At 32.2% G+C, this 17,578-nt stretch overlaps 1 protein-coding gene and 3 non-coding genes across 4 annotated transcripts in view; 2 read left to right on the forward strand and 2 right to left on the reverse strand.

The window, feature by feature from the left end:
- Gyc88E (Guanylyl cyclase at 88E) overlaps positions 1 to 17,578 on the reverse strand; it is a 99,668-nt gene that overhangs the window by 11,252 nt on the left and 70,838 nt on the right. Inside the window, exons 2-8 of the mRNA XM_068769488.1 lie at positions 17,121 to 17,296; positions 12,062 to 12,343; positions 9,838 to 10,043; positions 7,754 to 7,877; positions 6,976 to 7,117; positions 2,212 to 2,338; positions 640 to 844 (exon numbers count right to left, since the gene is read on the reverse strand). Of these exons, the coding sequence (XP_068625589.1) occupies positions 640 to 844; positions 2,212 to 2,338; positions 6,976 to 7,117; positions 7,754 to 7,877; positions 9,838 to 10,043; positions 12,062 to 12,343; positions 17,121 to 17,288 (1,254 nt within the window). The 5' untranslated portion in view covers positions 17,289 to 17,296. The remainder of the gene's footprint in view (positions 1 to 639; positions 845 to 2,211; positions 2,339 to 6,975; positions 7,118 to 7,753; positions 7,878 to 9,837; positions 10,044 to 12,061; positions 12,344 to 17,120; positions 17,297 to 17,578) is intronic.
- Positions 11,504 to 11,576, forward strand: TRNAA-AGC (transfer RNA alanine (anticodon AGC)). Its single transcript has one exon. It is a non-coding gene; the product is annotated as a tRNA-Ala (tRNA).
- On the forward strand, positions 12,724 to 12,795 carry TRNAA-CGC (transfer RNA alanine (anticodon CGC)). The gene has a single exon. It is a non-coding gene; the product is annotated as a tRNA-Ala (tRNA).
- Positions 13,239 to 13,312, reverse strand: TRNAI-AAU (transfer RNA isoleucine (anticodon AAU)). The gene has a single exon. It is a non-coding gene; the product is annotated as a tRNA-Ile (tRNA).

Raw genomic sequence — 17,578 nt, forward strand, 5'->3', positions numbered from 1 at the left:
TTCGTAACTTATGAAGCAGTTCTAACATCTGAATATCTGTGATGGGGCGATATCACTGAGTTCCGATAGGGCTTTCATGATTAGTCCACCGAATTTTTGGGAAACTTGTGGATGCCGAACCAACATAGCGTCGATTTTTTGACTTAAATAAAAACAAACCTTAAAATTGAAAGGGAACAATTGCCGAAAGGTGTTGCTTTATCGAACCTTCGTGTTAAATTGAAACGAATCTTGAGTTACAAGGGAATCCACCTTCTTGAAAAGTATAAACGTATAAAATCCATGTAAAATTTCTGAATAAGACCGTCAAACGACATATTTGTACCTATCTACTCTTCAAAGTGAAACATTACAAACAGAATGTATTTTCATCAAAGATGTAAAGGAGATAAAAGCGGCAGTAGAATACTTTTTCCTGACTCGTTCAATTATAACTCATTTCTTTTTAATTACATACTGACTAGGTATTGATTTTTCAATTGTTAGGCAGTGATTGTGATGTTTTATACAACTTACTGCTCTCTTGTTATACTTTTTGTTCTATTGGTGGAAATATTTAACTAACTGTATATAATTTATCTTTACATTTTATCACTGTATTTTCCCTAAACTAAAATAATAAATATAATAATAAATCACCTCGCACGTGTCGATCGGATTCTCTCCATTGCGAAGCCGGTCGGCAACTTGCTTCGGTATCATCTGATACAAGAGCTCGTCCGTTCTCTTCATCTCCTCGTCCAGTTTCCTCATGGATTCCTCCAGCTTTTTACTCTTCTGTTGCTCTTGATCTAAAGCTAGCTTCAATTCCACCGATTGTTGTGTTCCCGCTAACATTAGGTCCCTATTCCGAAAACGATATAATAAAATATAAGAATAATTATTATATTTATACTCTCAGACCGGAGCCATGTCAATTTCTTTAGGACACTTTTCATTTACTATGAGATAATAAATACGAAGTAATATTTCAGACCACACAGAAGTTGCTGTCGGCGTCTTACGAAGATGTCGAGAGAGGTGAGTAATTGTCAAAGTAAAACGAAAATTTATAAATTTTTAAAATTTACACCACAACCGATATATTTATCCTAAAATTCTATGAAAGTATGTAACATAACCGTTAAGTCACTTTTTATTTAGTTCATTATTATATTTTGGACCTTACTATTGTCTACGTTATCTTTATCTTTATCTAATCTTTATTTAATATTGTCTAACATTGTATACCAGTCCAAAATGTTACTTCAACATAATACATTTCACGAGACAGGCTGTCCTTAATAAAGCCTTTGTTTAAGCTAAGTTTTATTGTAATTCTGATGTAATTGAAAAAATTACATTATTTTTAAAAGTGCCAATGATAAGAATGTCTAGAAAATGTGTGCAAGACAAGGAAATTGTAATATTTTGTCTATTTATTTCGATCATTTATTGTGATCACTTATGTGCATCAAAAGAAATTCCAAAGAGACCTATTTGAAATTATAAACAATATGACCTGTTTTATAATAACATCCGAAACGAATACATTTAGAATAAAGTAACAAGGTTTACAAACGCGTCTTTATCTATAAAGAGCTCGAAGCAACCTTACGGGATTTTGAATTGTCATCGCTTTCCTATATCATTAAAAATAATAGTCAAGGCTATGTATTTCCAACCTTAACTGTTTATTAAAAATGTTTAATGTTTAATAAAAGTGTTTTTACTAATTTTGGTTTGATAGAGTTTTTAATTTTCATCATTATTTTCAATTCGGTCTTTATAAAGCATTGGTGGACTCAGGCCTCACTCATAGATTTTTAATCAAGCCATTTGAACGCGGCGTTAATCCTATTAAAGTCATCTGTCCACCGTGTGCGTCGTAACACTGTGCTTGCCAATCCGTGGTCTTCACTTCACTTGTTAAATATATTGCTTGATAATTTTAAAGAATTAAAAAAGAGTTTATTGTAATAACTTATATCATCATCTTTATGTTAGCCGATTGTCATCCACTGCAGGGCATAGCTCTTATAAATAGCCTAAATGACGACGCGTGTACCGTGGATGCCGCTGGATAACTTAAACGTACTTGCTTGTTTATAAAAGACTTATTTGTTCTTGACACAAATTATGGAACAACTATCGGAGAATAAATCCGTCGAAGTACAACCGACGGTCAAGCTTCGAACACAAGTATGAGAGTTGAGAATTATTGCCACTCACCTGCTAAAGTCGTGCATCGACAGATCGTTGATATAAAGGCCAGTCGATACGAGAGCTGCCAGATCCGGCATCACGGGAGTCCCTAGGTACATCATCATACGCCAGTTGTCCATGTAGATCATTTGACCTGGTTCGACACGAGTTTTTAATTTCTCATCGACATTGTCAGAATTTCGGTACCGAGATACGTTAATTTTACCTTCATTAACTATTTATTTAGTTATATACACTTACTTATATTATTATAAACTTCTTAAATAATTTGCAGTTTTTTTTTTCAGGTGATGTTAATTGAACTGTTTGATTCTCAAAAACATAAGTTATCAGTAATGACTATACAGATTTCCGATAATATTAGTCACGGATAAAACTAATTATTAACGGATTATATATCGGTTTATTACGTTCCTGACATTTGCAGAACATTACAACAATAAAGGTATAAACGAGCAGTAAATCGAACAGAGGTTGTTAAAAAGATGTTGAATACACTACTATCATTCACAGACAACACAGATCGGTGCTTCATGATACAAAAAAGGAAATTTCTAAAGATCTAAACGGTCTTATCTAAAAGGTTATAAAAGGTTTCTACACTTCTAGCGTTTAGCAAAACTAAAAAGGTACGGTGCAATTTTATTTGCAAATTGCCAAGCCAGTGCTTTATTTGATGCTAATGACTGCCCCTATAAGGCTACCTTTGAGATGTAAGTTAATAACATCTGGTAATCGTCTCCCGTCATACGCGTAACGTATTTTTGCGATGCCGCCTGAAAAATGTACCGTACTTTAAATCCTTAAACGGTTATTGAAGACTGTGGCAGTACAATATACAGCTCAAAACTCACTACACTTTTTATGCTGAATTATTCTGTATAAAACAAAAAAAAAACATAATTGTTTATAGTTTGTTGATAGCTTTCAAACGGGTCCTTGATGTGAATCTTAATCGCTTAATTGGTTTAGTGTTACCGAAATCGCTGTAGCTTAGAAAAGCGCTGCGTAGCTGTGTGGGGTACGAGGAAAAAAGAGCGTTGACGGCAGAGTAAAGGAACTTAGCAGCTGATACTCTCTCCTCGTCTAATCGCGCATATACGTTAGTCATGGTGCAGCAGTTTCGGTAGCACTTGGTCTCGAGGGCCTAAGTGACCTAAGAGCTTAGTGGTCTTACAATCTGTTGGCTAGAGTCAAAGATCCCGACAGATTTATCGAATTTAGTACTGTAGTTTATTCTTAACGCCTTTAATACTCTGCCACCTCATAACGACCATTTTGCATGAGATTTGTTTTTCAATTGAGTGTGTGCAAATGTAGGTATAGGACAGCATAATAGTGTTTGCTATCGCTTATCATCATTTCATCACTCTCTCGTATTTACGAGGAAATACAAGTTTGTACCATATTTTTCAATAATCAAGTAACTTAGTAATGCTACTTCGTTCTTTAAACTCTTCAAAAAGACATGAGAAAAGTCTAAAATATTGTTCATTTATTTGTGGGTTAAATACACTCAATTATTTTGGTTCATTTATAATTTGGTCGTAAAGAGCGGCTTGTGAGCTCGTGTATCTTTTTGATTACATTTCGGTTTTATTCAGTTTTGTTTCTCTTGAGTATTTATGAAGGCAAACATAAATCGGCTTGACCAGACTAGACTTACCCAGAGATACCTAGACTTTGATTACATTTCTGCGGCTTTCTCACAAAAATTTAACAGTGGTTTTGAAAATGATTCAGCATTACAATAAAATTGAACTATTTTATAGAGAATTAATTAAAATAAGATGAAAGCGAATTTTAAATTTTTAGTAATTGTCTCTGAACAATTTTCATTTTCGATTTCTTTTATTTGTTCTTTTGTGGAACATTGATTTTTTATCATCATTATCTTTTTAGCTCTAGGACGTCAGCTGTTGAATATAGGCCCCTTTCTTGATAAGACTGCTGTAAAACGGTCTGCTTCCAGCGTCTTCGACCTTAACAAGGTCGCCTATTTTTGCGCTTACCGGTCTGTCATCCTAACTGTAGAACATTATGGACCCAGCGGCTTTACAGCGCTCTATTTGGCCCGCCCACTGGTACATTAACTAGTCAATCCGTTGTGGTAATTTTAATATTGCTATCAAATGAAAACTATATTTTTTTTCGTCAAAAATAATCTTACGCTATACGTGTATCTTACATATCCTTTAATATATAAAATGGTTTACTGTATTAACAGTTTTAATTTGTTCGTTGCTGGTGTAGATGTCGCATACGTTCTTATTAACAGGTGTCGGGGCGTTGGTTTTTAGCAACCCCTGTGATAGTTCGTTAACCTCTCGGTGAGACTCTCGTTGGTGTATAAATTCTTGAAAAAATAAATAACCAAAAAAATTGCGAGGTCAATGCCAATTTCTTTTTTTTACCGATAAACGTTAGAATAAAAAAGTAGCATTTGATTTGTATGACAAATAGATGAATTCCGAAACTTTAAAAAAAAATAAGTCTCAAGAAAATGTTTTTTGTTTTGAATTAATCCAGAAAGTATAGTATTTACCTCTTAAAACGATTTAGTTTATGATTGTAAGAAATCATTAACTAAACATTTATATTCGGGTTTATTGTTATTTAGCGATATTTTGTTTGCGTTAGGCTAACGGAAAAGTACTAAAATTTTACATCACTACATTCAACAACAACTAACGTTTCGATTACAATTCTAAAAATTAATAGATTTGTATGCTTAAAGGAGTTAATTTATGCCCAAATATAACATAAAAGCAAACACTAAAGCTCGTGGTAATATTCTAAATTAATAAAGATCAAATATCAACAGAAGTTGAGCACGGTTTTCGGGGATTAAGTAAATGTAATTTGAAATTTTGATAAGCTACTTTACTAAACTGACGACGTTAAATTACCTTTATCTCTTGGAGGAAATAGAAGTAAATTAACATAGAATAATGTTTTACAGTGACAAGGGGTACGCTTAGAGCTGTGAGATCGAATCAGAAATGAGTTGATCCCTAGATCTAAGATCACCGACGTAATTCCAAAAATTGGAAGTGGCACATAGCTAGTGCAATAAACCTTGGCGGCGAAAGGTCACCACTAGACGGTAGACGCGTTCTTTTTGGATAGGCCCCCCCACTAGGAAGACCGTTGACGTAATCAAGGTCGTGGGAAGTCTCTTGATGCTGGCAGTGCAAGACCGGTCATCGTGATGATCTTTGGGGGAGGCGTATGACTTGATCGCGTCTATCGGCTTACGTAATGATAATGATGGTTGAATAAGATTATTTCTTAGACTTTTATATTTAACGAGAAACCCGATGTTTATAGAAATAACACTTGGGAGGATTTGTTAATTCTTGATGAAATGAACCATCTAAAAGATACAAGTCGGTCTCCAGCAAATAAAAATTTAAGTTTTTACTAATCTCGTTGCACGTCACATTAATGAGCATAATGTTTGTTTTGTATGTCAAAAAGTTGAAGCATTAGGCATTGTTTGTATAAGCATCAGCCTGTATGACAAACTGTTATTATTGTAAGTTATTGCAACAGGTGCATAAATTTACAGAAAATTACGGAAAATGTAAATATCAATATTAATAAGCCTCCTCGTTTTTAATGTAACCGGTGAATGTATTCTTGACCTATGAAAATAGATAGGAAGGGTCCAAAATCTAGCAAACAAGATTATTAACTAGACTTTTCTTTAAATTTATTAATTTCTTTTTACTCTTAATATTTTTTTAAGTTCTTATTACATTTACTATGACACTTTATTCTTATCAATGCAGTTAACAATTTTCATCAAAAATTGTTTCCGGGTGTTTTTTGAAAAAATAAAAATAAGTATTTTTTTCTTAAAATCGAATAAAATGTATTAATGTTAATTTTTAGATTCGTCGATAAAAATTGCATTCGCATTATTGTTCGCAATACAATTGTAATTAATGTTAATGGGCATTACCGGGTAAAATTAATATATTTTGTTTCCTCGGGTTATTATTAAAATTCTGAATGAATCTTAGATTCCATTATCTTACGATATATTTGGTGTTGAAATTTATTTTTTGCTTTGTTATTTTATCGATTTAGTGAGAAATAGAATATACACGTAAAACTTCAATAAGAAATAGTGGATAATATGCATAATGATCCCAGCTGTGAACCAAATACATTAATATAAATTAAAAAGCATTTTTTCAAAGAGTTTTATAGTGTTTGTATAAAAAATGACTTTATATTATATTGATCGGATAATTAGTATTTATACAGTGATATACCACGACTAAATTTTTCTTCATTATTTATCATGGATCAATTTTACAAAGATTACTTACCCAAGTAACTATGTAATATACCATCTGCAAGAGCTATAGTTTCAAAATAAATATTTATTAATGAACGGCCAATCAATCGTCCGTGTGGAGAAATCCGCATTAACCTGGTAGTGGCCGTACTAAGCCTCCGCCATCAGGAAATGACGCCTTCAAGTCATCATTTTTGGGTCATAATGACAAAATAAACCCACGCAAGGCAAGTGGAATATTGTAAAATCCGTGAAACATCGTAAAATTTTAGGCAAGCTTTACTCTACGAAAAGATTATTCTTACCAAATTTTAAGTCCCTAGGCTTTGTGGTGCCAGAGATATCGCGTTGAGTGAGTGCATTCGAAATAATCTTCTATATGTATCTATAGGCTGATTTTTAGGTTGGTTAGGATTTTGCTTACTGTAATGTTATTTCGTATAATTGTGGTCGATCTATACCTTTAAGCCGCAGATTCTTCTCCGTAGTGCCATCGGACTCGTCTGACAATCGCAACAGTTCGTTTCTCTTGTCCGGAGCCTTCTCGTGCATCACCGCCTCTACCGTCACCAGTTCGAAGATATTGTTTGTCCGGTTCAATATCTGTTGATGTTTCAAACTTCGTAAATAAATCATAATCATCACCATTTCAGCCATGAGACGTCTACTGTTAAACATTTGACCTATCCTAGTGACTGATAACAATACCGGTAAGAAGCGGCTTGGATCCAGATTTTTCCGACATTAACAAAGTCATCTGTCCACTTTGTGGGTGGATGATCTACACTGCCTGTCCATGGTCTTTCATTTCTCGCCTTATTGGCAAAAGTCATGGATGCATAGTCCTATGCTCTAGATTTCTCTATGAGATCTAATGAAAGTAGAAATGACCATATCTCTAGACGAGCGAAGTAAACCAACATAGCCCAGCGGATTGACAAGTTAAAGTGGCAGTGAGCGTGGTCTGCTGCTAGCATGTAGAACAGGTGGTCGTTGGTGATTTAAGTATCTGGGGTGTAAAGAATAAATGTTCCACTAAATTCATACTTTGATATTCATGAATATTGAACATCAAATAATTCTTTACAAAATATGAACCTAAGAATTTACGATACTCATATAGAGTAATTAGAAGGAATAGTAAAAAAATCTACTATGTTTGCGGATCATAGATTATTAAAAATACCATTTCTATTCCCGTTAAAAATTATTATGTAAAAAAAGTTTTCCAATACTCACAGTTTCAAATTTGAACGCGATAAGAGGTCGCACTAAGTCAAACCAGTTGGTAATCTTTTTGCCGACCAGGTCAGGCAAGATGACCATCAGTGAATTGCCGATGCTACGAACAATCATGTCCGATCTGTAATAATTCAGTTTAAACAAGTATTAAGTATCATTTCTCGATATATTAAATTAAAATCTTACTATAATTCAAATGAAACTAGTATTTAATAACGTTAACCATTTTTGATTTATTTACTGTTGATTTTGAATATTGTGTTATCTTTAAATGGTACTGATTTATTACTTGAAACGTTATTAATTGTTTTATTTTTTACTGGTAATATTAATATCAAGTACGCCAACGACTTTCTCACTTATTAATAATTCGGTAGTATATAATAAAACATTTATTAATAATATCTGTTACCATCTATCCTTCAACTTGAAATACTTGGAACCTTCGTATACGAGACCTGATGAGGAAAGCGCACACAATAAACTAAGACGTGTTTTTGGTGTTAAATTTTACAATAATCATTAATATAATACTTACAGCAATTCATGCTCTAGATGTATTATCACTTAAAATTCTTTAATTCCGTGATAGGATTTATAAATAGGAAATGTTTTATATATTTTTTAAATCAATTAAAACGAAATTGTTAGTAAGTACAAAATGAGAAGCTAGTCACATTTTTAATCCAGTATTGTTCAGTTAACGGTTGAAAACTTATGTTTTTAAAGTTTAATTTGATTTTTGTTTATGTCTAAACCAAACTTTTTGCATTATATTTTAACAATAAGCACAGTGCCATCTAGCAAAAACAGCTTAAAACAGATTTTTCAAAATTATGATTTTATTGCCATCTATTATTTAATTAAGAAATTAAATATGTTGACGCTTGTAAATAGTTCGATAACCTCAAAAATAAGATTTTCCAGAAAAGATTTTGTTCTTTAGATAACTTTTTATAGAAACTCCAAAGTATTTTGTTATAGAAAAAGAAAAGTTATTTTTTATCTATAAACAATTTTGATTACATTTTTAAGTTTTGATATATTTTCGTTTCTCATATTTTTGTTATAGAACTATGTAAACAGATTTTACGATACTACCACTGCATATACCTACTATTTATGTTAACATATAGACTACACATGTTTACACTTTCGGAAATGAGATGTTAGGGTATAATTGTTGTAAATGTTTATTTTTGACTGGAGGCAATATAGTTATATTCTTAGTAATAAAAATATTATTCGTTGATTTTGTTCAGCATAGCAAATGCTAGTACAAAGCTGTAATTAAACTCGATTAATAGAAGTGGCAGTGATTTTATCGAAAACATACTGTTTAATTCTGATAACGCTGACAAACAGTGTTGTTTGACAAATAAATTTTAATGTATTTTAGCAACTGCCAGTATCATATTAATCGTTATACAAAATTTAGAACGCTTTGTAGTAGAATAAATGTAAAATTATTTATGTCTACATGAAAATCCATTGGAAAATTTTAAATAAATTGACTATATGCATTTCAATATCTAGATCATTGTTTCCCAGCGTGGGGCCCTCTCCCCACAGGGAGGCGATTTGAATTTAAACGGGGGGCAATTCTAAAATGGACTCAACACTAGAGTTAACTCTATCGCATTAATTTTGAAATGATGTATGTTACATGAGGGGTGCAAGAATTTTAGAATGGCTTAGGAGGGGTATGGGCCATACCGTATGGCAACAAAAAGGTTGGGAAACGTTGATCTAAATGAAGAAAAATATATTACGCATAAAGTAACTATAGACCAATATAAGCAATATTGTGCGAATGGGCGAACTTTGATTTATTAAGCTTGATAATGTCGTCAGTAATTAGTATGACATTAATTATTTTTAAATCACCGTTCATTCGGGGTGGTGGCGTTGGCCGTGTTGGTTAGTCGTAGTCCTTTTTTTAGACAAAATTTAAGAATATTTGAAGCCTAATAAAAGTTATAAGTGAGGGCTTGTAATTGCCTCTTAGTGTTTTTCATATAAATGAATGAACAAATTATTATTATGTACAATGTTATATTTAAGAAAAATAATATTTATACCCAAAGACGATGCAAAATGGAAATATTTCGAACAAGACCGAGGCGCTGATTGGCAGATGCTTCTCCTCCCTGGTCATAGCTAGAGACGCTAGTGTAAAAGCTCGGTTGTCGAAGGTCAGTTGAAAAGTCACGTGGACAGTGTCAAACAGCAATTCCTCTCTGACCAACTCTATACGCATCTCTTTGTGGTAAAAGTGCCTAGCTACCTGTAAACAAAGTTTTTATAGTAAATAACAGGAACCTCCACACGCTTGTCTAACATTAACAAACTGTAACTAATTTAAACGTGTGGATAATGTTTGACTTGATTTGCAAACGGTTTTTGTCGAACCGATAAGTCAGCAGGTATTCAAATGTGGTCAAAACAATTCCCTGAATTTTGACATGTGAACAAAAGTGACCTATCCAGATTATTTCTAAGGTATTCGTTAAATGTTATTTGAAAAACGAGTTTTTAGTGATTTTTATTATCAAAAGTAGACTAATTTCGCTTTAAGAAGCGGCGCGGCTGGCTCATCTATATCCGCTACCATTAAACTGACGGAACATGTCTGAAGCGATTGTAATCGATGTAAATAATAATTTTTTTTTTTGTAAATTCGCGGCTAAACTTTCCTTTGGCTACAATGTACAAAAGTCGTTATTTCTATTTGGCAAGAAGTGGACTTGGCCATTACTGATAATTACCGAAGTGTCGATATTTTCTTGCAAATCAAAAGATTTTTGCAATTTTGGCTAATACGTTATCAATTAAAAACAATTTTATGGTTACGATTTTTATGAACTTTTTACAGCTATTTATCTTTATTAGTTTTCTTGTATTTGTAACAAAAATAACTGAGTATTATGAGCCAAATATTATGTTCAATTCGATGTCTCTCATTGTCGCCTGTTAAGAAAAAAATAGTGCTTGCGAGAGAATGGCGACGTTTGATTCTCAATATCATGTCAAACCTTTCTAGGGATATAGATTTTACATCAAGTGTGGACGAGGCTTTACGAGAGATTGCTTATTACTTTAGATTATAACTATTGATTCATTTTTAATATATAAACCAACATTCATTAGTAAGAAATTATCTGCTATATTTAAAAATGTTAGTAATGACATTAGAATATTATGTTATTACATTAATGCACAGATTATCAACAAAAATAATGGTAATGATCTTGCATATGTTAATTTATAAATAATGTTCATAATTATCACTTTGTTGATATTTTTTATGATTTGTGTGTTATTTTCATATGATTTGTTCAATAAAATATAATTTTTATTATACGTAATTCACTAATATTAAGTCTTTGATATTTATTTTTATAGATGTCTTGTTAAGTCATATGACATTTCTTTCGCCGCACAGGGACAAAGAAAAAAAAGTTAGTTATGTTGACATTTTTCAACTCCCACAGGTAAAAACCAGGTTGAATAATAAACCGTCGTCCAATAAGCTAGGTAGTATGTTTAAAATACAATTCGAGGAGAAAAATTAAGTTAGTTCTAGAATGATTTTTTAAATAAAGATTGCTTTAGTTTTGATTGAAAATATTTCTTTTTAATACAAGTTCTTTTATCGACTTTAAATTTTAACAAATTTAACTTTAAAATATAAAATATAAATATACACAAAAAAACAAATTATATAATTTAAAACCAAATGTCACCGGGGGCGTAGCTCAGATGGTAGAGCGCTCGCTTAGCATGCGAGAGGTACCGGGATCGATACCCGGCGCCTCCAATTAAACTTTTTTTTTATTGTTTTTGACATAGCCAAGTCACATCTGTTATTCTCTTGGACGGAATACATATATATTATCGATAAAGTATGTTTAAATTTAATTTAGCAAAAATAGCTTTGTTTCTTTTTATTAAGTCTTTTTTACTTCTTTATTTTTCAGTAGCATTATCATCATGTCAGCTGCTATACGGCCACTTCAAGGCGTAGGTCTCCACCAAAGAACGCCACCATGACCGATCAAAATAATTAATTAGTGTAACAATTGATTAATTAATTTGAATTTTACAAGATTTTGTTATTTAAAATAATGTGCCTTAGCATATTTTTAAGATAAGGTAATTTAAAGATATTTAGTAAGGTTTTAATATTTCATTTCATGTTATGCAGGTAAGAGGTATATACATTAGTGATCCCGTAGGGATATTAAGGAAACCCACATTAAATTGTATGTTTAACTTTTACTTTTATTTGACGTAAAAACTTGCCTCTCTTATTTGTCCCATGGCGTAATATACGAACCCTCTTCGCTTCGATCTGTAGTGCAAGGTAAGGCCGTGTCTAGTTTCATTTTCGCAGATAAAACTCGGTGCACGCATTCTTGGATAACTGAATTTCAGATACTCATGAAGATTGTCTAAGCCGTTGAGAAAATCTCTCATGTGTCGCCCCAGAACAGACAAGACTCTGTCGTAACCGTATTGGGAGACGAAACCGACGAAATATACTCCCATTTGGTCCATGAACTCGCGTTCAGATATGCCAAGAACCTGTAACAAAATATAGTATTGAGAAATTTAAAAATTAGTGACAACAATGAACTAATCTAACAGTGTATATTTCAATGTATTGATATCAAACTGAAGGTTATTTATTTTTAAACCTGGATTGATAATAAAGAACTTCGTGATTTGTAAAAAAGGGTTTACTTCTTATGTTTAACCAACATATTTTTTTCTTTGGCGTAAATTTATTAGAAAGAAGGGCTATAATTTTATAATTTTTTATTCAATAAATTACGTTTAAGCTTTGCTTTGCTTTTTATATTTAAAAATTTACGATAATATCAGATTAAAAGTTTTCAAATTTTATAAAAATAAGGAAAGCACATAAATGTAATCCTACAATAAATTTGCCATATACACAATCAGGGGGTGTAACTCAGTGGTAGAGTGTCTGCTTCGCATGCTGAAAGTCCTGGGTTCAAATCCCAGCACCTCCACATTAATTGATTTTTTGTCGTAGTTTTCTTAACAATCAAGTTATAATAATATATCTGTACAAATAATTAAAATTGGAGTGTCTGTTCGTAATATTAAAGTAACCGCTTTTTATTTCATCCATATGTGTACAGTACATATAACACAATTACATTTTTAAAATTTTTGTTTATCTGCCAGTTTGTTCCGGCTAATCTCTGAAATGTTTTTACCAATTTTGACGAGAATGGTAGGTAGCTGATATAGTAAGAAGTAACTTAGGTTACTTTTATTTCAGAAAAAATTTTGAACGAAAAAAAAAAAACTAAACAAAGGAAACGCTTATTTTGCTTAATGAAACACGAATGAAGCCGCGTGCACAGCTAGTTTTTCATTAAATTAAAAATATCAAAATATTTGCACCAAAAAAATCGGAGAAGCGAAACTAAAGTCAAAAAAGTAGTTTTGGCCCATGAGGGGATCGAACCCGCGACCTTCGCGTTATTAGCACGACGCTCTAACCAACTGAGCTAATGGGCCTATTGAAGTATGAGTTGAAATAGTTATATTGTACTAATTTTTCTTTTTTAAAAAATTAACTATATTTAAAGAGATTGCTGTGTGTATTGTGAGTAATTACATAAACATCAGATATATTAAGTTCACCATTCATGAAATGGTATAATATAAAAGGTATAAATAGTCTAGTCTAGTGTTATTGCTAAATTAAAAATGTGAACATTGAACCAAATTCATACTGCAGGTAGATGTTTCAAAGACTATTTATAAATTTGTACACCTATCTTTTATTATATATCTATTTTATTTAATATTGATACCATATATGATAGCATGATTACTTTATGATAGTTAGAAGCGCCATCTGTTTTATAAACTAGGACTTACATCGTGCGGAACTCAACTGTTGCTTGTTAGTCCTATACATTTATTGCTAATAAGGTTGATATATTTTTTAAAATATTCTTTTTATCATCACAGTTTTTTTACTGGCTCTTATACAAAGTAACGTCATAAACAACACTTCCTTACTTTTATTCTTTGTAAATGAAATAAAGTAAGCCCTGCCGATTGTAATATGCCATTTAAAATAACGACTCCAGGGAGCGGTCGTTTTTGGTGGGCCGCAATTTTGAGCAGTATTTATGGCTAATAAAGTAAATACTTTGTAGAGAGATCTCCTTATCTTTAGTACTCGTTGTATTATAAAAGTAAGTTCCTATTAATATAAATTATATTTACTCGTTGTGTGTTATACATATATACGTTATTTTAATATAAATATGAAAAAAAAAATAGTTGGTTCTATTTTTTTTTGATATACTAATGATTATGATATACTATAAAAGCGTTCTAGAAATGTAATTATTAGATGTTATGTTTTGTAATTTATGTTACGCGTATATATTAAAAAGAACCTTAGACTCTGAAAAAATCGAATCTTTTAAAATCCATCGTATTCATCTTTAACCCCACCTTTAGTTTGCAAACTTTATAAGTAGAGACAAGGTTAAAATCAGAATTAATAGTAATTGCTAGAGTACACAAAAAGAATGTGAAAGATATGAATATAGAGTGACTGAAGAATATAGAGTGAATATTTTGCTGATGCCTCTTTACTATTGCAAGCTAATCCCAATTGAATTCATTACAACTGGTGTAAAAAGAGTTGTCAGTAAAAAAAAAAAAAACGAATTGAAAGAAATAAGACCATTTTGAAGAAAAGCTTCATCAAGTGACCCTGCAGCAGTAGAAGGATCATATAGCCCATGTAATTAAAATAGAATATAAATGTTTCATTTGCATGAACCCGATACTATTACAGATCAGATTCAGAATATTATTTAAATATAAAATCATTACCTTTTACTTTGTGTTATTACGTCTTAAATATGAATCTACACATGTTATATATTATTTATATGATAACTGTAGAAAAATTATATTGATTTTATTAACGTCGATTTCAAATATTTCAAATTCCTTGGCACATCACTATTAAAGAATTCCTTGTGTTGACAATATTGTCTCAAAGTCCAATAAGACACTTGCAGACTCCGATGTCCTATAACACATTCTTGACCATTTGAATATTTTACTACAATTTATATAGATTTTTTTATAGTATTTTTTTAATGTATTTTTATTTTATGGTTTTGCCTGATTTGTTGTATCTAAATCTATCTTCTGTATGCTGTTTAGTGTCTTATGTTACCTTTTTATCTACTTTTGTTGAGAGTCTTAAAGGATTTTCTTCTCATTATCCTGCCTGGTAAGGCATTTACTGGAAAAATTGCTGGTTTGAAATGGTAGTGGGCGGGTAATTTGCTCGTACTACCGATGGCTGTTGGGGCTGAAAGGTTCTTGACTGGCACGACCGGTAGAGGTAGTGTGGGAAGCTTCCCACTAGGTGGACCGACGATATAGTTAAGGTCGCAGGAAGTGGCTAGATGTGGGCAGCGCATGACCAGTCATTGTGGCGATCTTTGGAGGAAGCTTATCCCTTGTAGTGGCCGTCTGTCGGCTAATATGATGATGATGACTATAACGTAGATTTATTTATATAATGATTTACCAATGAAGGATTTAAGAATTTATGTACATTATGCACTACTTTGCAAAATAAAAAATAACACATTTGAATTTTTGACATATTGAATAAAACGTAATAGAAATATCGCCATGTAAGAGGAGATTAATTTCACGCACCATTCAATAATATATTCTGGCTATTTTCAACGCTTCGCTGAATTTAGACTCGTTTCGCGATTCTGCTTATAAGAAATAAAAATAAGTATATACAACGCGAAGTTACCAGAATTTATGACGTGTTATTTTGGAAAAATTGTAATATTTTGTACAGTTTATAATATTAAAATCATACATTCCTGTGTTGAAAAATTTAAGATAGTGTACTTGTATAGCGAGTTCAGATTCATTCAAGAGATTTTTTTTATTTAAGTTTTTACAATTACGTTTGCGGCCTGATTTTTTGACTGCCTGCAGACATTTAGTTTCCAGCTTCTAGAGGAATAAGGACTTGGAACGGCGTCTGGAATGATTGTGATACTACCCCAATATGAAATATTTTGTAAATTCTGCGGGACTTGAATAGAGGTCTTGTATTATATTTGACGGTAAATGATTATATTTATCCATAGTATCATACACATAGAATTATATCTTTTAGAGTGATCGCTCCTGTACGTCATGAGAAGAATGAAAGAAGAGACCAGTTTAAAAAAAAAATAGAATCGAATTCAGCTCGTTATAATGGCACCCTTCAAATTAAAGATATGAATGTTCCTAATGCGCCCTGATCTGAGACTAGCCTACAACAAACTCATAAGTATCTTTTTGTGGCTACTTTTACAATATTTTTAATACAGTAATAGAATAATTCATTCTCAAGCTTTATTATCAATTAAAAAACCTGCACAGTGTAATAAAATTATATTTCAAGTTTTTTTAATGAACTTTTTCAATTGATTAAATAATAATTCAGAGACCTTATTTTGGAGTGTACTGTATGTAATACCGTATACAGTTGCCCATATTAGCTTAAATTTTTAAAAAGCTTCTACCTAGACTTTTTATACAAAAATCTACATAACACTACGTTCGCGGCGGCCTTTGAGACCAGTTATTCCATGGTGTGTCCGCCCAAGCGATCTCAGAACTTTGCGGTCTCCCAATCCAATGAACCTGTAGTACAAAGCGCCCCGAGTAGAATTTTCCCAGGGAGCCCTTGAGATTCGCTAAATCAATAGAAGTTTTAGGTTATGCATCCTCTGCGCCATTTCCCTTCAAACCACGGAATCTGCAAATGCCACTTAAGCAGCGGTGTAAGTCAGGTAAAAAAACCTACGTTCGTTCCCAAAACTCTGCGGTATATGTGTTAATAGCCTGGTAACTTCATTGTCTAACAGCGGCTTTCACACCAAAAGGTCTTTCTTTTTATCTTTGTATACTACATTAAATAAGAAAGGACCAATATCTAGCCACCTCCGCACATGCAGTGGTTGTCGTGCATGAAAGTGCACCGCCCGCCAGCCCGCTCGTAAATGCGCATGCGACAGACAATGCCAACTACACAACCGCCACCGTAAATTCACTCAACACGTGTTTCACCCCTCCACGGGGCATCTTCAGGGGTTGTTACACAGATTAGTGCTAAACACCGAGTGAGCTACATTATACATCAGAGTTAACACCGAGTTGTATCTACATACCTGTCTTATTTACTATTTATTAGATAGTATCTGTTGTGCCACTTTTAATTTCATTTTATATTTTTTCGCATAATAAACAATGTTTATAATTTTCCTACCTCTTGAGCTTTCTTCGCTAGTCTGGTGATGAGATTTTCGGGGTAGACCTGATGCACGGAGAACGAAGGTTGTTCAACGCCTGCCTGCCTTCTGATATCCTCCCATCTCTCCTCCCCGTAGTTTTGGCGGATATATTCCGCCATATTCTCTAAGAGTAGTCCGTACATGGTGATGTCTGAAAGTGTAAAACAAATTGTTTACTAGCATTCTATACAAATGTACATGAAATTAAATAATTTAGACATTTATCATGATCTTCATTCAAATACAATGTTATAGAACATATTGATGATACAAACTTTTTGATGATCATAAATAAATAGTTAACAAGCAATCAATAAATAATTAATTAAAATATAGTAACCTAAAAATTTTTAAATTGAAACTAGGTTTGTTGGTAAAAAGACTTATTATTAATAGGATTTTTATTTAAAAAAAATCAGTTTCTAACTAGTGT

This window comes from Battus philenor, unplaced genomic scaffold (genome assembly GCF_028537555.1).
Source record: "Battus philenor isolate CCGP_79_NKW_IND1 unplaced genomic scaffold, ilBatPhil1.0.hap1 SCAF_28, whole genome shotgun sequence".
In the NCBI taxonomy this organism is placed as follows: domain Eukaryota; kingdom Metazoa; phylum Arthropoda; class Insecta; order Lepidoptera; family Papilionidae; genus Battus; species Battus philenor.